Below are 22,055 nucleotides of genomic sequence, written 5' to 3'. Positions count from 1 at the left end.
GAAGTAAGTCAGACCGTCGAGGATTGCCTTCCTGTTATCCATGTTTGTAGTTTGCCCCTCATCGAATCATCGAAACAACATTTTTGCTAGTGGATTGTCATACAAAAGAAACCAAACTTTGGACGCATGAACATCCAGATTGACGCGGCAATACTTCGGAGGAGCCGATCCATTACTCCCTTTTGGAATTTGGCGCTCATTATTTCACCGAATGGACAGACTGCTTAAACCCCCACAATGAGAAAATGCCCCCAAATTGTTTTAACACGGGATTTCTGGAACCGAAGTTTATTTACCCTTTGTGGACTTGGGATAACTCAGGTTGAACTCTGGCATTTTCTTTCTGTTTGATAAGCAACACAGTAGGTTTCGTCATTGGCCAGAATTTTATTTAAAAGGTCCGGATAATTGTACACGTAAAAACAATATTATGACAAGAGATTATCAGATCTTCTCTCATCCCCACGACCCCCCCTCCCCTCCCTTTCCTATCAATCTCTATATAAAATCATGCTTTCTACTAAGTCATCATCAGGCCGGTTCTTCCCACAGATCACGTGCCCTACTCTCTTGCTGAAAATCGTCCACAGCCCAGTCCCTCACCCACGAGTAGTATTTACGCTCATCTCGCTGCTATTGGCGATAGTTATTTAGCAGAAAGAACGCTTTGGTATGACACCGATAAAGGATCCCAGGAGAACGTTGTGCTGTTCTAATAAGGCTTTGATAGAGAGCTCTGGATTGATATGGGGGGGGGGGGGGGAATCTTGGCAGATAAGACGGCGAAAATACAAAATATAGTCCATCTCTCCTTTAATGCAGACGATAGGTGAGGAAGGGGCCGGTAATTAGAAGTAATTAGGTCGGTGGATATACAGGTTGATTCCTGCCACCAAGGAGGGGAGAAATGGTGTGGGGTAATTAATTATAATCTCTCTCAGTCTCTCACGGGATATGAAGGATATCGCCAGCATTTCTATAGTTTTAAATTGGACAATTTGCGCAAATGACACCGTAGACTCAGAACACGTATTTCTCAATCGTCTGGGGTTCATGAAAGAGGGGAGAAATTTAGAGGAAGCCTTAGATGAGAACGCGGGCATGTCAGAAATATTGGGATGTTAGCAACTCCAGTATAAGCTACTAAAAATAGAATAGACCAAAAAGAGAGAGTTACGATTGCCGCGTACTCGAAATAAGGAGACAAAGCGAGAGTGAATCGACTCCGCCCAGCGATGGTCATTAGTAAAACAGACAGACAGTAAACCGACATATTAATGCTTCCTTTCCTCAGAAAACGTTAAAAACCAATATGGTTGCCATACAATTCTAGGTGAGGGAGAATGCGTCATTCAAACCTAGTCGCCATTGTTTACGGTCTGCGTAACAGTGAGGGTCGTTTTGCATCTAGTGTGGGCCACTCCCATATAGTAGCATTAAAGAGCATTGGCGCAGAGCAACCTTAAATTGAAGAATGACTAGAGATAATGAAGCATGCAAATATCCCTCTTCGCATCTCGATCATTTCCCTCCTAAACTCTTTGGAGGAGGATTAAGGAATAAGGGTAAGTGAGAATCCTGTAGAGACAAAGAGCTGCATAGAGAGGCGCACAAGGGAAACCGTTGAAACCGTCGGTAGCGTATCTTCTTCGGGAGGGGGGGGGGGGGCTTACCAGACCATCGAAAGACTTACAACCAGATGCAAGCTCCGTCGAGATGTGGTATACGACAGGAAAATCGTTGTTTTTTTACGGCATGTTCTGCTTCCACCAATCAGCTCAATAATGGAATTTGTTTTTTCAAGGCACACACTACATTTCTCGTATTTTGTCAAAGTGACAGTTCCATTGCCTCACGTTTACCCTCGCTCATACCCATCAGAAGCTGAGACTTCTAGCTTCTTACGTCATCATCGATCCGCCAATAAGTTTGCGGAGGTCTTGCAACGTTCTTTTATGATTGGAGGATGTCCGACAATTTCACTCGTACCAGAGATAGAAACAGTTTTAATAGCGGCTCAGCGCTCAGCAATATTCCCGGGGCAGCTGTCCAGAATTTGTGTTGTTTGTATTGAAGAAAACTTTTCCATTTTTGGGTGATAACCGGATCGCAGAGATGGTCCATATTGAATTTGAGGGGAGGGAGACGACGCTCTATTTCCCTGAGTAGCGGCCGTAGCGACACGCAAGCGAAGGTAAGACTGCATCAGATGATGGTTTATTTCGAAACTGATGTCAACACCTTTCTTGTTGCGCACATTCAGAAGGCAACTTCTTATATCTATTGTTGATCACGATATGGTCGATCTGATTAAATGCTCGTAGTTTGTCAATTTATGAGCGATGCCATGACCGTCAGATTATGGATAAAATCCGGCTCAATAGGTTACGGTGGGCGGGTCATTTAATCCGTATGGGGGAAAATGATCCAGTCCGGAAAGTCTATAAGTCTTATTAACGCAGGCCTAGACCAGATATCGGTTGTTGCGCCGTTGATGATGATGATGAGTTAGTCAGTCGAAACCAAATAGACCTCGTGGCAGGTTTTGTGCTCGAACAGTGTTGACTGATGATGAGGTTATGAATGTTGCAGGAGTCTAAAAACTTTTCACCCTTTTTTCACGAAGACAATGCCTCTCTTTCACATACCCCAACAAGGTGTTGTCAAACCTACTTTGGCGTTTCGACCACGTATTAGAATCACAATGTGCCCTTTAGGAAGCTTCTGCGGAGCTGTGTGTCATTCCTCTTGGATAGCCAAGGTTCTATCAAAAACCGGCTCCTTGGTCATACGAGCTGGCTTTGCGGTAACTGTCAGTAACAGCCTGACCCTGGATTCGCGTCTGTTATCACTAGGCTTTCCAGAATACAAAGGACAGTACCCAAAGAGGAAGACGAGTTTTCTCCAGTCCCAAAACCCTATTTCGGTTGGACCCAGAATATCCAGCTGATATTGTCGGAATTTTCGTTGAAGTTGGAGACAGCCAGCCTTTTAGGGCTTTTGAAGTTAGTCCCTTTTCGAAGCGTTATTGACATTTTGGTTGCAAGAAAGTTTCAAAATTTACAGGTTGTTAGCCCACAAGTGTCTATCGTGTTTAGTCGCCTTTTTGAGAAGCAGGGAACACTTTGAATGTACTCTCTAAACCCAACTCCTTCGGTTTGTCAAACATATATAGTTTTCTTTCACTCCTTGCTGGGGTATAGCGTGCCATCCACACCTACGCGCCATCGCTCGAGGTTATCTGAAATGCGCTTCGGGTCCCCAAACGACGATCTACGGTTTAGGCGGAATACTTGACAATGTCCAGATAGCTGAGTGGTTAGAGCACAAGACTATTGTACGGAAGGTCGGGGTTCAAATGCAGTTCTCCTCTACTGTCCTTAAAGTGCGACCAACGATTTTCACTTCAAATTTCTCTGAGATTTTACTTCGATGCATGTGAGGTGATGTGATGTGATATACCATTATTTGTCGTTCTTATAATAGTGATTCGTTTCTGGGGAATACTCAACCTGTGTAGAGTATATCAGATACATTCCCTGTTCGCGCTGTCGAAAGCTTTCTTGAAACCGATAAAGCAGGCGGAGATATGGTCTGAACAGCGGACACTGTTCCACAATGGTTTTCAGGATGATAATATGCCCAGCACAGGAGGATTCAGAGTGAAAACCAACCTACTCCCTTTCGATCAAGCTTTCGAGGTATTTTTTGATGTGTTTCAAAATGATTTTAGCTAATATTTCGGCGACACCCGGAAGCACCCAAATACTCGTCCAGTTGTCGTATACAAGACATGCGCTCTTCGTGGGAATCTTAACAGTCATCCATTTCTTCTAGTCATTGGGAATGATCTTAGATTCTCAGGCATTACGAATGGGTAACAAGTAAGTAACAACTCTGGGCAGATTACGGGAGTTGCACAGGAAAGTTCCGCAAAATTAGCTTCAGTGACTTTATTCGGGTGCGTTGTTGGCAAAGACTTCACCGACTGTTATAAGATTCATAATTCCATCTCTTTAGCTACTCATCATCATGGATGAGAAACCAACCGTTAGCGTCCCTCACTGGACTATCGAAGGGCTTACTATAACCTGCAAGCCTGTAAGTTATTTTATGATGCAGAATACGTTGGCGAATTTTGTTGTTTCTTTAGTAACTTCTGCTTCTCTCAACAGTGCATTCCTTTTTTCATGGCGTACACTTCTCTATATTTCTCGCACTTTTTCAGAGTACCGGAGCTATTATTAGCTCATTCTTATTGATCCGGTTATCCGTTTCCGCAATCAGTCAGGCCTTGTAACGTTCTTTTGGGATGTGACCGACAATTTCGCCTGCAATGCAAATAAAGACCCTTTTGATGGCGTCCCTAGGCTCACCAATTTTCTTTGGCAGACTATTTAAAGCTTGTGCCGTTTGTGCAGAAAGAATTGTTGGAAAGCCGTTGATGGTTCCTTTCTACGACGATGTCAGCACCACTTCAGTAGACAAGACAAAACAATGTCTGTCTATTACATGACCGAACGAGGGGTTGTCAGAGCCCACCTTACCATTTCCATCATCCATCAAGATCACAATATCACCTTTAGGAAGCCTTTCCTGAACTGCGTGTAATTGCTTGTAGAAAGCATCCCTCTCCACTATGTCGGAAACCTTCGTCTATGGGTGACACTGCAAAGCTGTGATGCTCCTTATCCTTGACGAGATATTTGCAGTCAAGTTTCTGTCAGAAACTCGTCCCCATGTCACGGGAGCCTGCTTTATGATAGTCATCAGTAACAATCCAACACTAGATGCGCGTCTACCACCGCTAAGCTTTCCAGAGTACAAAATCACAGTGCCGTAAAAAGGAAAGGAGTACTCTATAGGGTGAAACCATCCCATTTAATTTAGGGCCAAACTACCTGGCTTATGTAGGCGGGATTTTCACTGAAGTTGAAATAAACGATATTGTTGTCTAGGACGCTACCTACATTCCAGAAACCAATAAAAAAATGTTTTTGATATAGAGCAATCCTTAAGAGAGGTGTTTTTGACGTTTTGGGTAGCGACAGATTCTCAAAATACGCAGGTTTCTAATCCACAAATCTCTATCCTTTTTAGTCGCCTGTTATGACAAATAGGGGATATTAGTGTATGCCTTAATTCCAACTGAAGCGACATGGGGGAAGCTGCTAATCCACGACAGTTGATTGTATACACTCTACTTCATGCTATCGTTTGCCGCAGGCAGATAGTGCTTCTTATACCATTTTTACAAAAGTTGACCCGAAACTGTGACGAGGCACGGCTTGGGCTGAAATGCTTGAGATGTCGTACGAGGATTGGTTTGGCAAATTGCTTTTGTTGGAGCATTTTGTGCAAAATTCGGCACATGAACTTAGATTCAACTTTTTTAGCGCTGTTAATTTGCTTTCTTACTCTGCAATACATAATAGCCACACTTTGAAGTTTAGGGAGAAAGGCCCTAATATGGATCTAGAATACCAAATTGCTAATACTTACCACTTATATTTCCCTTTAATGTCAGTAAACACGAGGTTTTGCTTTTTAAAGTAGTCACAAAGTATCCGATGTGCTTCACAAACTTTGGTGGAATATCGTTGGGATGCAGCTATTCGCAACAGTTTATCCATAATAATTATTTGATTCATATGCAGCAGCATTGGTCCCAATAGCCAACAGAATTTAAACCACAGTCGCGATGGCGAACAGCCTGAAACGATAATGTATATTTAGTCCTTTGAATATTTCCCTTGAAGGGTCCAATGTAACATTACCTTTAGCTATTTGTAAATCACCAATTATCGTTATTAAATCTACTTCACGTATTCCATTCCTAGATGCTATTAATATTGACAAAATAACTCCAGCTACTTCTGGTGTGAATTTGGCCTCGATTGTATCGAAAACTCGTTGAACACATAACTCTAGCTTTGTATCTCCAATCTCACAATTGCCCAACCACGCTAGCCACCACAGTATCTTAGCTTGAAGTGGAACTTTCTCAGTAGCACCTTTCCAAGCTTCGGGTAGTTGGAGTGCACCGTTGGCCGCGTAGAAATCCCCTCCTCCGAAATTCAATACATCACGCCACTGCTCGTTTGAGAACTTGGTCAACTCAAGGAAGCAATCGTCGGCAAGCTTCCGCGATTTCAATTCATTGATGACCCAAGGTCCTTTGGAATCTTTGTTTGATTCCGTTTCGGGAGCAGTGACTGTGATTACAATTTTTATATTTTGTGGTAGTTGAAGTGGAAGCCAATCCAATGACTCGAGGCAATCGATGTCGTCTAAGGAATCGATAGCTATCACCAGTTGAATTTTCGTAGTTTCTAGTCTAGTTTTGATAAAATTCGAGTACGCTTCTAGAGTCTGCAATGAGATATTTTCCAGTGGATTAAATATGACCCTTTCCACAAGAGCCTACTCCTATCACTTTCAAATGTAGTACAGACACCCCAACTTACATGGTTAATCCTACACGGTTGCTCTAATGTTAAGACAGAAATTTGTTCCGCTATAGATCCCAATAAAGATACTAAATCTGATGATAGCTCCGTGAGATTTCCATACCTATGTGGAGCACGTCATTAGAATCACTATATCTATGGCGGCAACAAGTTTACTTACCTCAGAATTAAACTACACTCCGGAATCCAAACATGAACGTTGTGCATTATTTTTGCAGCCAGAACACTTTTCCCACTTCCTGGGGGTCCATAGATCACAAGCGGGGCCGATGATATCCCCGATAAGTAACTGAAAACAAAATCAATCACTCACTACTCCTCCAAACCTACCTATCTTTACTTACTTCCTTAATTTATCCATTATCACAAAATTGGCACAATTCTGACCTAGAATTTTGGAGTACTGACTAACGGCTTCCATTTCGCCCAACAATCTTTTATCTACGCCAAATGTACAACTTGGAATTGCGAACTTATTCAGATGTTCCTCAGCTATACTGTCGATCACGGTTGAAATCAGGCTTTCCATAATTGCTGCGAGTTGATCCTCTTGGACCTGAATGGTTGGCGGGATTCGAATGAGATTCTTTTCTGATAACTGCGTCTTCAAATCGGCATGTATACTGTTCAAGCGTCGAGCCATTTCAGTCTCCAGGGACGAAGGATTCTCTGAGAGTTTTGGGGGAATGCTTCCTGTCTGAATCCAGATACATCGCTTTGCCAATTCCTGGCTAATGAGGACGGTGTTGTTGATCTCCTGTTCGACAACGGTTGTAAGATACGAGTCGCGAAGTTCTTTTGAGAAGATATCGACAATAATGTCCAACAGGCTATTCAACTCATTGTTGTTCGCTTCAGGATTCTCTTGGACCTCTTTGGTATTCAGGCGATAGCAAGGTGGCTGTGCTGAATTATCAATTCGATACCATTTCTCCAGAAGGCTCTTTTTCGAAGCGTCAGTCAAAGTGAGGGCGGTGGTGAAGTCCTGGCTCTCTATTGTCAATGGAAGCAATGGTGTTCCTAGTGATGTTCCCAGAAACAGAACCGGAATTATATATGATGAGTTAGAGTGTCTTGATATCTCAGCTAAACAATTGGCCGCTTCCTCGTGACCGCCTTGAGCTTCCAACGGACTCTGCACCCATTTTCGTACGTCCAAGACTTTTGTTTCGCTCTTTTCGGCATCCGTGCTACTATGGCAGTCTGAGATTATAAGTTCGAACCCGCGATATGCACAACGATCTTTTAAGCTCTTATAGATACTATGTAATACAGATTTTTCTAAATTATGTTCATTATCGGCAGCTAGAATGTAGACTACAATTTTTCGATCTTTCTCAGTCCGCCGATGAGTTAGAGGTTTTCCTTGGAGTGATAGAAGATTGGAAGGCAGTGTAGCCACAACTGGTATCTCGCATGGTGCGTTTACTGTTTGTGGTGTACTCGATACAGAATCTGAAAGGAAGGACGGTATTCATTAGCATAGTGGATAGATTTAAGTTTTTAAATATTTCATGACCGATTTATATCCTTCATCAGTTCTGGATTTGACTTTACTGTATTACTGGGAACTAACCCACGACGGTCCTCCCCAATGGGAGTCAAATAAGTACATCCATTTGCATAGTTAAAGCAGGACCCAATAAAGCATACAGATTAGTGCATCATACGGAGCGACATCTTCGTAATAATGATAATCGGCAAGCAACACTAAAGAGAGGAAATGCTACAAAAATAAGGACGAAGTCAAGCATGAAATTAATCTGTTGTGAAGACCAGCCATAACCTTCGCCAGCAGAACTAACAAAGAGATCAGAAAAAGATCGGCTCGCAGAAGGGTATGCCCCCAAGGAACGCCAGTCCAAGCTCAAGATGACCAGATCAGAAACACAAGACACCTGTAATGGGCGCTTCCCTTTTTTCCAAGAATAAAAGTGGAAATCTCAGAAGATTGCGGTAAGGTCCGGAATTCACGTTTAGTAAGCTATTTCGACTCTCTAGCCCTTATACGCGAGGAACCACTATAAAGTATCACTTCGCAAGAAGGGCTGTGGTATCCACTATCACCTTCAAGTTACATGTACATCCGGCGTTCCGGGCTCCATTCAGGTCCTGAAGCCTTTGCTTTACTGTGGATGTCATTGTGTTTGCTGTACTATGATTTGCTTCTGGCCCCGGTGTCTCCTCCACAAGATTATGAGGTTTGACAATTACGTTAAATATGTCGCTTAACCGCCTTGTTGTGTCCATGAATCTCGAGCAATGGAATATAACGTCCTTGCGTGTACTGGACCATTTGGGGCGGTCGAGGAACTCGTACAGTTCAAATACCTACTAAAACCTATGCGTCCTTGAAGAACCCTCGTTCTTTCCTATGTAACACGTAGGACAAAGAACTCCATCGGATATGATATTATACAACAAGAGCCTCGATGGGTAACCTTAAGAACCTTTTTGCACGTCCTTCGCCTTTTACAAGACAAGCCTGTAAGTGAGTCCAATTGCAGTCGCCAAATGAAAGCCATTCCTGGCCCTTACCAAGGGTCAATCCCTCCCGATGCCGATCCATCATTGCTCTCATCTTCGTGGTCTCACCAGACCACCCGCTACCGCGATGAACGGGAGCAAGCTTCTCTATGTCATCCTCTTCAGCGTCTTTCCCATGATGTTTAAAATGCGGCTTAAAGAGGGCAGAAGTAATTTTCGCCTTTCTCTTTAGCCGAAAAACATTGCTTCCACCATTCGTAATTTAAATGCGCTTATAATTCATTCGGGTCTGGTCTGAGTGGTAAACTTAACAAGTTTGTTTACAATCCGGGCTGATCCTTAATGCCCTTTTACCCCTAATACATCCGCAGATCTCCTGTAGATCAACCTTGGTAACGTCTGTAATGTAGGACATTCCCTGATGAATGAGCCGCTAGCTGACGTCCACCCTTTTTTCTGTTGCGGATCTGCAGATGATTCAGCTTCTTCATTGTCATAAGTTTCGGGTGGTAAGCTCCTTCTAGAATCGTCACCAATGTCGTTCTCTCAAAAGTAATGGTAGACCAGCCAACTATCGTAGTTTTTTTTACTTTCAGTACACTATCGATCGGCGTTTCCACCATTTCCAGCGTTGGGAAGAAGGCCTGTTGGTCACTGTGTGTACAGTGTTTACACCCCGCTAGACCATCTCGCTCACCAGGAGGTACTGAGATATATCCTGTTTGCAATCGAGACTGTCCCTCTACCTCGGTAGATAGGCACACATGTAACGTCGGCAAAGGTTTCAAGTAGGATTCGGCTCTTGGTGCTCATTATTCTTGTTCTCCACTCGTCAGTCTCTCTTTCCTCATTCGTGCTTGCCTCAGAACGAACTGTCTGTAATTGCGGAGGAAATCGTAACCTAGGGTCTCCTTTACCTTGGCACATCCGCATCACGCTCCTTCAGAACGCTTTGTTAAGGTTTATCCCCTCCATTACTATCCTTGGGCAGTAAAGTATCATCACACATGCTATGCATCCTCTGGTAATATTGTGAGTGAGTGAGTGAGCCTCGTGTTTAGCGACCCTTAGTTTGCTCGTCCCATTCATGTTGCCAGAGATCATACGACTCTGACTTTGCCGCAATCCTACGTTCTGTGTGCTCCTCCACACGTCCTGCATGTTGCAGCACTTTCGACTGGGATCATGCCCGCCCCTACTAGTACTGCCTCATCTGATTTGATTCTTCTTCCTTGCAAGCGGCTTTCTTTCTTCCTTGCAAGCGCTTTCCTCATATAGATGACGCATTAAGCAAAATTGGTCGCACCACTCTTGCTAAAAAAAAGGAGAAATTCGGGAACATTTTTGTGAGTGCCGCGATGGCATTAGCTGTCTTTGAAAATGCATTCTCTAGGTCTTATCTAAGGCTCAGTTTGGCATCAATCATCACCTGCAGGTATTTGATAGCCACCTTTGAGACGACCGCATATCCATTGAAATCCAATTTCAGTGTTTTCTCATCAGCCAAGGTTAACTCGGATTTTCTAACCAAGACTTTATCGTTCTTAATATTTTCGCTGCGTAGATTTCCCCACCATGTGGGTGCTTTGTAATAAAAATCAAAGCCAAGTCATCCGCTAAGCCAATAATCGTAGTCTCGTCTGGAGAAAGTGCAAGCACCCTATCGTAGATGACAGCAAGGAACCCAGTACTGAGCCCTGTGGTACCCTACTGTGACGTACTCTTTGAGGCCCTCATCCGTCCCGTACCGGAGAGTTTTCTCTTCGAGGTAACTTTCAGACTTACTGCAGAGCAGCTGCCAAAACCCAGCGAATCTCTTGCCAGATTCACCACCATGCTTATTAGATCCACCTTTATTGGCGCTCCAGTAAGCCATTGCTGCTTTGGACGACGGGTAGTCTGTTGTAGATGACTCTTCCTTTCATCGTCCCTATTATATTCTAAGGCAGATAGGGCGATATGATGGTGGATCTCCGGGTGTCCTATTGGGTTTGGGTAGCAACACTTATTCTTGGTGTTTCCTACCTGCTGCTCGCTATTTACTTTCAGCTGGGAATATCCCTTATTGTAGGCACGTCTTAAAAGAGTAAGCGAAAATTTCGGGCCCAGTCTCCACTGCCAGCTTCAAAGTTCTGTTAGAGGTACCGACCCTACCACATATTTCCAGCAGCTTCTCCTTGGTTAATGGAGGTATTACCCATTTGTTAAGCTGGACCACGATTGGCTTTTACTGTTTTGGTGGTGAGGGAAGAGGGTGGCAACAATTATGGTCGTAAACTGTTTGAAGTAGACCCTCTTCGCACCAGCCCCGCAGTTGTCTGTGTGTCTTCTCTCGGTTGTCGCTTCTGGGCTTTCCCCTAAATCTTTTACCTATAAAGTCTCCTTGTATCGAAACATGCGGCTTTTCAAGTTGCTATTTCGTTGTTCCACCAGTAGTTAAGTTACCTACTGGGGAATAGTCGTCTTCTGGATATAATAGCATCGCATGCCGGACATCTTGAAAGATGTCTGTGGAAGACTCCCTTTTGCTCTTCTCTGACGATCGCTGGTTAAAGGACAGAAAGGAGTAAGAAGCTTGACCTGCTGCTTATTGAAGAGGAAAAGCTGAAAAATCTTGATTTAGGTAGGTAGAATTGGTAAGGGGTTCGTGGTATTTACTTGAAAAAGGAGGAAGAGCAGTTGAGAGAGCTTATCAAAAGTGGAATAGTTCAGAGTGTTTGGGGGATTATTTAAACTTAACCAAGGAGTATACTCACAGGCCATTGAAAGTTAAACTTTCATCTAGGAGAGCTGGTGAACAGGGCGGAAATAGACTTACGGAACAGGGTTTTGGAAACACAGTACCGGAAGCTTAAGGGAGCTGGCAAGCGGCCTACCGAACGTCGATATCCAACAACCGCAGTGCTTCAGTCACAATGTCACAAGTATATAGAAGGGCGTAGAACTGGTTCTATCGGTTCAGAAGAAGATTCGAGCCATGTAAGATGCAGCGACCAATCTGGCGCAATCTGGGTAATAACATCAACGAGCTTTGCTAATTCATTATGGAAGGCCGGAATATTCATTATAATATAAGAGTCATGATAAGAGGGATCAGATTGGCGTATCGCAAAGACCAGGATGAAAGAGGAGTGAAGGCGTAGTAGGGTGAAAAATGAGCCAGGTGACGTCTTTCCAAAACACAAAGGGAGAAACCGGAGAAGAGGCTGCGCGAACGATTAAACAAATCCCGAAAAGAAAAAAGAGGTCGACTCCCAAAAAAGTAGTACAGATGGAGAGGACGGCTAGAGGCAGCAACGGGCGAAACTCACATAGCCGCGATTGCGAGAAAAGGGAGTGGTGACATCTCGGAAAAGAAGATAATGGTAGAAGACAAGACCGGAGGTAATGATATCTCCAAACATGGTAAATGATCATACGCTGATATTCTCAGAGAGGCAGACCCAGATTTAAAAAATTTATAAGATTTGGGGTCCCAAAAAGGAGATTTTATGTTGAAGCTTAAGAAATCTACGAATGTAACCACGGACAAATTTTCAATCCAAATTGGAAAGTTCTTAGGATAGGGGGTCGCAGATCATTATAGTCTGTAAGGATACAGGGGAGATTAAACACGCTTAGGAAAGCTTAGAACACAAACTGTCATTATCAGTTTACCAGTGGAAGCAGCACTCAAACTGTTGGCAGCCTGGAGAATAAGAACGCTTTGGTCGATAGCACGATAGCATGCACTAGTTCAAATGATAGATCGAAGAAATTTAAGAGATCCGAAGCGGAAGGCCATATCAGCAAGAACTGTGTAGCTGACCCAAATTGCTTACTATGCATAGGGAAAGAGAGCATGAAACATCGAAATATAGAAGAGTCCTCAAAACAAATCGGTGGTAGAACAACGAAAGCGTCAATTTGGGAATCGCATATTTTCAGGCTACTGTTACCAGGAGATTAGGGGTAATTGAGTTAGCGACGATCGAGAAGGGTCACACAAACGACTGCAAGGCCATTCTGAGGAGCAAAAAGAACAGATTGAAATAGTTGTTCGATTATTTCGACAACCTTTGGGGTGGAGCCTACAGGATGATAATGAAAAGATTGCGAAGACCACCTCAGGTGACCTGCAGGCGTCTTCTGAAAATGATTGTTGCCATTTTGTTTCTCCACTACCAGAACAGTGGAAGGCAAACAGTAATTCTCCTCAACAAGTTCGTGATATCCTCAGTAACTGATCAGGAGTTACGAGAAATATGTGGTAGGATCAACCATAACAATACCCCAGGTTTGGTTGGCATCCCTTCAAGCTGTCAGTGAAGACAAGAGCCAATCTTTTTGCTAACACATTTGTGGCGTGCCTAAATTTAGAAATATTCCCTGGTCGGTGGTAAAAGTAAAATCTGGCAAAAGGCGAGCTGGTTTCTGGCAGCTACTTTGTTGTCTTGGCGTTGGATATCAAAAATACATTTAAATTCGTCAACTGGGGCCGAGTCTGATATGGGACGGATGAGGGTCCAAAAGTGTACGATATCATAGCAGGGCTACCACAGGGCTGGTTTTGAGTCCGCTGCTGTTAAATGTTATTTACAATGGGGTATTTGCTCTTGCCACCCCAGATTACCTGGGTCTAGTTATTAAAACGATGCACCCACCGCAGCAGTTCCAAAAATTTTGTTGAATTTCGCCGGGCCAAAACACTGTCGGAGGTTGTTCTAGCTAGCTAGCTAACTTTACACCTTACGTGTGGGCAGAGACGTTTGCAAACTCTCAGAGATGAAAGTCGGTGAATTCATGATTGCTTTGAGGGTTTCCAGTCCTTTTAGAACCACGTCAGATGAGGCAGTGTTAGTAGTGGCGTACATGATCTCAGTCGTCATTCTGGCAAAAGAAACGAGTGTGCCGTGTGCCCTACTATGCAATAGGTAGGCAAAGGCATAAAAAAGCAGAAATCGTGTAATCTCTGGCAACGCAGATGAGAAAGGTCTTCGAAGGTTTGCTCACGGGACACGAGGATTTCTACAGGCGGTATCTGGATCGCTTTGAGTTGGATGATTTCCCGAATTTTCATGGATGTAGTGACATGGCATGTGATGTCTCACTGTCCCGCCAAGTGCTGTGAAGGAGCCTGAGCCCGAAGAATATAGTTGCAGAGACACTGAGGGTGAAGTAGAACTGGCTTACTGTTTTTTTCGCGAAGTAGTGTCTAAGTGCTTGCCTCGCGGGGCTGGAGCTCAGTTTATCATTGGAAATGGAAGGGAGCGTGGGGAGTTAGAGCTGTAACACCGTGATAAAATACGAGAAGTGCATGCTAGTGTAACCCGTAACAAAAAAAAAAATAAATTTCACAATTGTGTTGGTTAGGCAAGTGAAATGGAATTGCTATTTCTGCTTTTTCAAATATCTAACAATCACACGCTTCTGGCTGGAAATGTAAAACTCATGCTAGTACCAGTTAACAGAATAGTCCCAGACAAGAGGATTTTCAAAGACCCAACGGAGCTACCAAAATAAGCTTGCAACCAAAGGCATAACTATCAAGGGAGGCCCTCAACTGGTAAACGAAATGCAAAACTGCAACAGCCTAGGTACTACATTGAGAAGAACCCTAAAAAGGAGCTGAAAACAAGCGGCGGAACTGGGTGGAGACATCCCAATGGAAAGATTTTGTCGATGCCGAGCTAGTGGTCAAAGGGTAGTATAGGTCCCAGGGCGAAACGTGGATTGGTACTCACGATGGAGTATAAAACCTTGGAATGCCTGCTGAACCAACACCAATAGCTCTACTGCCAAACCCTATCTCCACCTCCACGTGGTGACCACTGGGAGCTCTTTCTTAACGAAAAGCTGCAGACGGAACAGGATGAAGACGAGTCTCCCGCGCCTAAAAACTGAACAAACTGTACCAACTGGTCCTCCAGGTTGGGGGTTGGGTATGGCTAACAACCCTACATGGAAAACAACTTGTTACGAAGCCACAACAGGAACCTCGGACTGGACGGATTATACAACGACGAACCCGGCAACGATAACGGAATAATTATTTGCGCATTTTCTCATGGAACGTGCGCTCCCTGTATAGAGATGAAGCTGATAAGCAGCTAGCCGATACCCTGTCCCAATATAGGGCTGATGTAACAGCTAAAAAAATAAAACTAGGTAGCTTGCTCCTAATACAATATATTTTAATAGTTAGTAAATACGTATTTCGATATTGTAGTAGGAGCAAGCTACCTAGTTTTATTTTTATTTAGAAGAACTACAAGCATCGGAACGATAACTATTTTTTGATGTAACAGCGTTATAGGAGAAGCGTTGGACAGGGACCGGTTTCCTGGAGAAGAGCCACTACACCAAATATTATAGTAGCCATCCAGTAAACCATGTGCTCGGAGTAGGATTCTTAGTCAGCCAAAAAATGAAACCTGCTGTTATCGGCTTTGAAAACATAAGCGAACGACTATGCACTCTGCGCTTGCGAGGCAAGTTTATAAATATAAGCCTCATTAACGTCCACGCCCTACAGAGGAGACTGCAGAGTCGGAGAAGGATACCTTCTACGAGGCAGTAGAACGAACCCTCCAAGCCTGTCCCAGATATGATATTAAAATCATACTTGGGGATTTTAACAGTCAAGTAGGGAAGGAGTCCGTATTCAGGCAATACGTTGGCTCCCATAGCTTACACCAAAATACAAATGATAACGGACTGCGGATTATTCAATTAGCGGGGTCACACGAAATGGTAATTGGAAGTACCTGGTTTGCGCGGAAAGCGGTCCACAAACATACGTGGGCCTCTCCAGACGGGACCACTTTCAACCAAATTGACCACGTGTTGATCGAACGCCGCCACCTCTCAGCCCAACATGGACTCGGATCACTATCTCGTTGACATGGTGCTCCGAGCTCGAATAACAATACCACCAACAATCCCGTCTGACAATCAGGTGAGAGTGAACACTGAAGCCATCCACAACACAACCCTCCGCGATACCTATAAGAGGGAAATGGATGCCGCAATAACCGCAGTCAATAGAGGACCAGGAGATGAAGCATCAACAAATGATCTTCACAACCACCTGAAGAACGTTATCATGGATACGGCCACAAACATACTTGGCCCCAGCCGCAAAAGGAGTCGCGACGGCTGGTTTGACGATGAATGTAAGCTAGCAACGGAACGGAAGAATGCTGCATATCGAGTAATGTTGCATTCTCAAAGAACGCGGGCACGCGCGAAGACTTATCACGAACTCCGTCGAGCGGTGAAGCGACTTCACAGACGGAAAAAGGAAGACTGGGAGAACCAATAAGTCTGTGAACTAGAAAAGTACAGGGAGCAACCGCACCAGGCGCGCAAGTTTTACCAACAAGTCAGCAGGATGAAGCCTTATACACCTCGATGCTCATCCTGCCGAGACCAAGAGAAAAATCTGATTTCGGACAGAATGAGCATATTGGAGCGATGGGTTGAGTACTTTGATGAGCTAGAGCATCGGCGATTTGGAGGTCCCGCCAACTGAAGACGACGGACAAATACTGCCACCACCAAGTTTAGGAGAAATAGTCCGTGCAATTCATCGGCTAAAAAATCATAAGTCGCAAGGAGCCGATGGAATTACAACGGAATTGGTTAAATATGGAAGCGACCAGTTACACCAAGTGGTTCACCAACTTGTGCTCAAGGTATGGGACAGCGAATCAATGCCTGACGATTGGGAACGAGGCATTATCAGTCTCATACATAAAAAGGTAGATATCACACAGTGCAGCAATTATGGAAGTATCACGTTCCTGAGTACCATCCATAAGATATTCTCCTCAATCTTGCTAAGGGGGATAACCCCATACGCCCAGAATATCATTGGCCCATACCAAAGACGCTTCACTCCAGGCAAATCAGCAACTGATCAGATTTTCTCTCTCCGGCAAGCGATGGGAAAACTGTTGGAATATGAACAACAGTTGCACCATCTCTTCATCGACTTTAAAGCCGTCTATGATAGCATGGCCAGGGTAAAACTGTACACGGCCATGAGAGAATTCGGTATCCCGACGAAACTAATAAGACTGACTAGGCTGACTCTGACCAATGTGCGAGCCCAGATAAAAGCAGCAGGATCACTCTCAAGACCATTCGACATAAACAACGGTCTACTACAAGGGGATGCGCTATCATGCGTCCTCTTTGACCTGGCCCTCGAGAAAGTGATCCGTGATGCTGATGTAAATGCAAGAGGTACGATCCTCTTTAAGTCCACCCAACTACTGCCCTATGCTTACGATATCGACATCATGGGAAGAGCCACCCGAGACGTACAAACTGCCTTCATCCAGATCGAGCAGGCGGTAATTGGCGCGAGATCTTGGGCTGCACATCAATGAAGGCAAGACAAAATATATGGTGGCAACGTCAGCACCGAAGACGAACCAACCAACAACATCAAACCGCACTGGTCAAATAGGAAGAATAAAGATAGGAGACTACAAGTTTGAGACCGCGTACGGTTGTTGGAAGCCAACAGAGCTGGTTTCAGTTTACAAAAACTGTTCTGCTCGAAACGTCTCACCATAGGGTCAAAGCTCTTACTGTACAAGACAATGATCTTGCCAGTCCTCATGTATTCCTCGGAGACTTGGGTTTTTAGCAAGAAAAATTGTGAACTCTTAGCTGCGTTCGAGAGAAGAATCCTCCGAGAATTTTTGTCCCCCTACATGAGGATGGACAATTCCGTAGTCTACTTAATGACGAAATCTATGAGCGATATCATGACCGTCCGGTTGTGGATAAAATCCGGCTCAATAGGTTACGGTGGGCGGGTCAGTTAATCTGTATGGATCAGGATGATCCCACCGCGAAAGTCTATAAGGGCAATATCTATGGTAGAAAAAGAAGACGAGGTAGACCCTGCCTAAGATGGAGCGATGGCGTAGGTCAGAATGCCAGAGAGGTTTTAGGGATATCGAATTGGTGGACCTCGGCACAAAACCGGGATATCTGGAGTTCTTATTAAGGCAGGCCTAGACCAGATGTCGGTTGTTGCGCCGTTGATGATGATGATAATTTCGCATCATCTAATACTCATAAGTGAGTGTGGTATATAAAACGACAGCCCTAAGGTCCGTCATCAAGTGGGTACGGAGTCAAGACTCCTAGCATCCTCAACAAAAAAACCCTATAGGTGTGTTCTGCCATGAAAACCGTCTCCGATAAGGTTGCATACGTCATCTCCGGAATGATGCCAATGAACATCTCAGCAGATTGGATGACGAGTATGTACAATCTGAAGTCAGTCCCTACCGTGTCGCAGACGAAGAACGCCGAACGGGGAGAGATCCGTAGGTAGATGGCAGGAACGCTGGGACCACTCAGAAAAGGGCCGGTGGACACATAGGCTGATCCCTACCATGGCCGGGGAGCGAATATGGGGAGATTAGTTATAATCTAACCCAGTTTGTGACTGAGAATGGACAATATACTGGCGATACAGGTTCGAATTGGACAATTCGCCCAATTGTCCAAACTGCGAGGGAGTCCCCGTGGACTCAGAGTACATATTCTCCCACTGTTCGCGGCTCAGGGACGAGAGGAGAAACCTAGAGCAAACGTTAGGTGAAGCACTGACACCGGAGAATGTGGTGAGGAGAGTGTTAACATCGCGGAGGATTGGGATTCGATCAGTTCAATGAGAAAAGCAGAAGTGGTGACGAAGGCGCGGTTACGAAAATCGTGCATAGAAGAGTTGGGAAATGGCTAAAGTGAGCTAACTCCGCTTCGTGCCTTATGGTGGTTCCAAGGGGAAGGTGGCAGTCGGGGGTGGTTTTAGTGGATAAAAATCTAATCTTACTAGGACTAGAGACTGCGGACACTATCTGTATTATTTATTTTGAGATACAATGCAGAAAGACAAGTAATACTCAATCGCATAAACTAAAATAAGGGAGTTTATTTCGTAAGCTTAAGCTCCTTTCGTTCTAACTATTGCAGCATTCTTCCAATGTCCATTAATCACCCACTATATTTGCTATCTTCTCCTTAAAGTGCTTCTTAAACAACCCTTGACTTTATGTAATCTACCAATAAAAAACCCATCTTCCCACCGCTTCCACATCCAATAAACTTGTTATCCTTACGAGCATGTAATCGCATCATCACGTCAACTACCTAATCAACGACAACAATAAGTAGTACCTTTCATTTACTTACCACTATAATTAGATTGTTGAATACTTTGTTGCTGTTGAGCCCTTGTGAGTGCTGCTCTAGGTATATTGCCATTAGTTGGAGAATTGGTGGCTAGCGATGTATTCTGACCAGTTGATATATCCGAAATTGGCTCAGGATCTGCCAGTGGAGCCTCCTTTTTGCCTGCTGTCTCATTACCACCTGTTGCTTTTATGTCTTTCATGGTGTCTTTAGAATTCTTCTTTTCGGCAAGTTGATAGGATGGTGATCTGGAAAGAGGGGAGGGAAATGTTAATACTTGCTTAAAGGGCTGGAAAATGAGATACATAGTTTCTTATAAATTGGAGCTGAAAAGTTCTTAATCCTTATCGAAATAACTCCGACCCCGATCATCATCAGACCGTCATCAAACCTGGAGTCCTTATAATGAGAAAACATTTTGCTGTCTAAGCCCGTAACCGTACAAAATCCGATTGCAACGACTAATATTCATCTTTATCTGCTCCAAGAGAATCCGCAATTCTTAAACTGGGATTTCACACCGAAATCCTATCAAAAGATTACAGTGTTGTCTCCTCTTTATCTCCTCTAATTCAGTTCATGTTCAGCGAACAGGATTTCTTATGCTCCACATGAAATATGTATGGTCCTCTACGTGCAAGGATATCCAAAGGAGTGTACCCATACACATACACCCATCTATCAATTATATCTAATGCGTTTGACGAAAAAGTTCCACTTCACAGGTTGTACACATTTTGCTTTATTGACTTGTTTTCCGATAGCCTACGACAAGACGATACCCAACCAAATAAATGATAGATGGGATGGTTTTATTCTATCTATAATTTATTACTTTCCGGATTTTATCATGAGCTTATGAAAAGCTACTGCCTCACTATACAGTGCCGACATATCTGGTGTATTGGAAAGAAGGTATTCACTTGATTGAAGGTGGAAAACCACTTTGGGAAATATTTTATCAATCGATGTGTATACGAGAAACTATAGAAAAGATGTTTATTCTGCCTTAGGGGATTTTCCTCCACCTAGCACTTTTGATAATCTTTTATTCACTTAGACGCACAATGTGAAGTGTGTACCTACACGGTTCGAACCACGAATTATAGCTTTTAATAATAGTTTTATATCCTTTGAAATCCTTGTTGATTGAAAGTATCTCACTCCAGAATTCTTCTATATCTAAACATTCTTTGAGGCGAATTTCTAATAAATCATACAAAATGAAAGCCGTCTTTATTAGAGAACATCAACGAATGATAATAAGAGTATGATCTCCAAGCGGCAGTTGTGCCAATCTTAAACTCATCTAAAATCCAACCAACAAAGATATGGCAAAAATAACTAGGATAAAATGTAAAAATGTAGAAACCACGAAAGCTACCCATAAAGGGTTAAAGGATTCTATCAATTCAAATTGGTCATATTTGAAATGTAATGTGACAACTACTTGCACTTGTCATTATTTAGTTTCGCCTTGGCGTCATAAGCAAGTACTCGTACATGGTGCTACAATGATTGGAAGCTGCTACGCTCCTCCTAGGGCAACTTAGCACAATATGAGGAGATGTTAGACAATTTGGTGTTGGACGCTAGAAACCGCAGCCCTAAAATCATTGCAAGCAAGCTTGTTTTCAAGAAGAAGAAGGAAAGGAGGAGGATACGGCCAGAAGTGATCGTCATTTCCAAAAAGGGGGAAGCGACTTATGCCGCCATTCTTAAGCAAGTGAAGTCGGGACCGGAGCTTAGGGATCTAGGAAACCGGGTCAACCGAATTAGGCGGTCGCAGAAGGGAGACCTTATGCTGGAGGTAAAGAAGTCAAATGATAAAACAGCAAAAAAATTCCTCGGTCAGGTGGAAAAATCCCTGGGCCAGCAGGCTGAAGTAAGAGCCAAACGGCAGGAGGTAACTCTGGAGTGCAAGGACATCAATGAGATCACCACGAAGCAGGATGTCTGCGCAGCATTAGAAAAGTTGTTCGAGCTTCCGGGACTGCAGAAATCGGCAGTCAAACCGATGCGAAAGGCTTAGAAGGGCACGCAGACTGCAGTTATCAGCCTGGCAGCAGAGGCAGCGCCCAAATAACTAGCGGCGAGCAGAGTAAAGATAGACTGGGTCAACTGTCGACTCAGAGAGCGAGTGGACATGAAAAGATGGTTAAGGTGCCTCGACTTTGGGCACATTGCCGCAGCATGCGCTCACGATAGATCAAAGCGGTGCCGAAAGTACGGAGGAGATGGACATATCGCCAAGGAGTGCACAGCTGACCCGAATTGTATGTTGTGCGAAGGAAAGGAGCACATCGACAACCGCCATATTACTGGCAGTAGCAGATGTCCAGTGTTCAGGAGAACGCTAAATGCAAGGCCCAAATGAGATTGATTCAAATCAATCTCAACAACTTCGAGGCGGCGCAAGACCTCCTCGCACAGACCATCCGAGAGAAGGGAACCGACGTTGCCATTATTTGTGAACCCTATCACAACTACGGTGATGGTGTCTGGACCAGGGACCAGATCGGTAAAGCAGTGATATGGGCGTGCGTCGGGCGGGCCGTTCAGGAAGTTATGCAACGTCTGGAAGTTGGTTTCGTGAGAGCAAAGATAGGCGGGATTCATGTCTACAGCTGTTACGATCCTACTAGCGTCCAGTACGAGGATATGCTGTAGAATTTGGTGCTGGACGCAAGGCGTCATACCCCGAAAATAAGCGGGTGACTTTAATTCTTGGGCCTATGAGTGGGGTAGCCGAAGGACAAACGAGAGAGAACGTATCCTACTCGAGGCATTTGCCCAGTTGGATGTTGTACATACTAATGTTGGGAACTCATTTACGTTCAAAGGGAGAAGCCTGGGCTCTATCGTCGACCCCGCGTACGTGAGCACAGGATTGGAAAGGGG

The 22,055-nt window shown here is 44.1% G+C and overlaps 1 protein-coding gene across 1 annotated transcript in view; it reads right to left on the bottom strand.

The window, feature by feature from the left end:
• LOC119652839 overlaps positions 1-22,055 on the bottom strand; it is a 72,419-nt gene that overhangs the window by 13,480 nt on the left and 36,884 nt on the right. Inside the window, exons 2-7 of the mRNA XM_038057175.1 lie at positions 19,155-19,402; positions 6,815-7,925; positions 6,631-6,759; positions 6,468-6,573; positions 5,778-6,372; positions 5,503-5,713 (exon numbers count right to left, since the gene is read on the bottom strand). Of these exons, the coding sequence (XP_037913103.1) occupies positions 5,503-5,713; positions 5,778-6,372; positions 6,468-6,573; positions 6,631-6,759; positions 6,815-7,925; positions 19,155-19,402 (2,400 nt within the window). The remainder of the gene's footprint in view (positions 1-5,502; positions 5,714-5,777; positions 6,373-6,467; positions 6,574-6,630; positions 6,760-6,814; positions 7,926-19,154; positions 19,403-22,055) is intronic.

Source organism: Hermetia illucens, chromosome 3 (genome assembly GCF_905115235.1).
Source record: "Hermetia illucens chromosome 3, iHerIll2.2.curated.20191125, whole genome shotgun sequence".
Lineage (NCBI taxonomy): Eukaryota > Metazoa > Arthropoda > Insecta > Diptera > Stratiomyidae > Hermetia > Hermetia illucens.
This window is presented reverse-complemented; position numbering and strand designations above follow the sequence as displayed.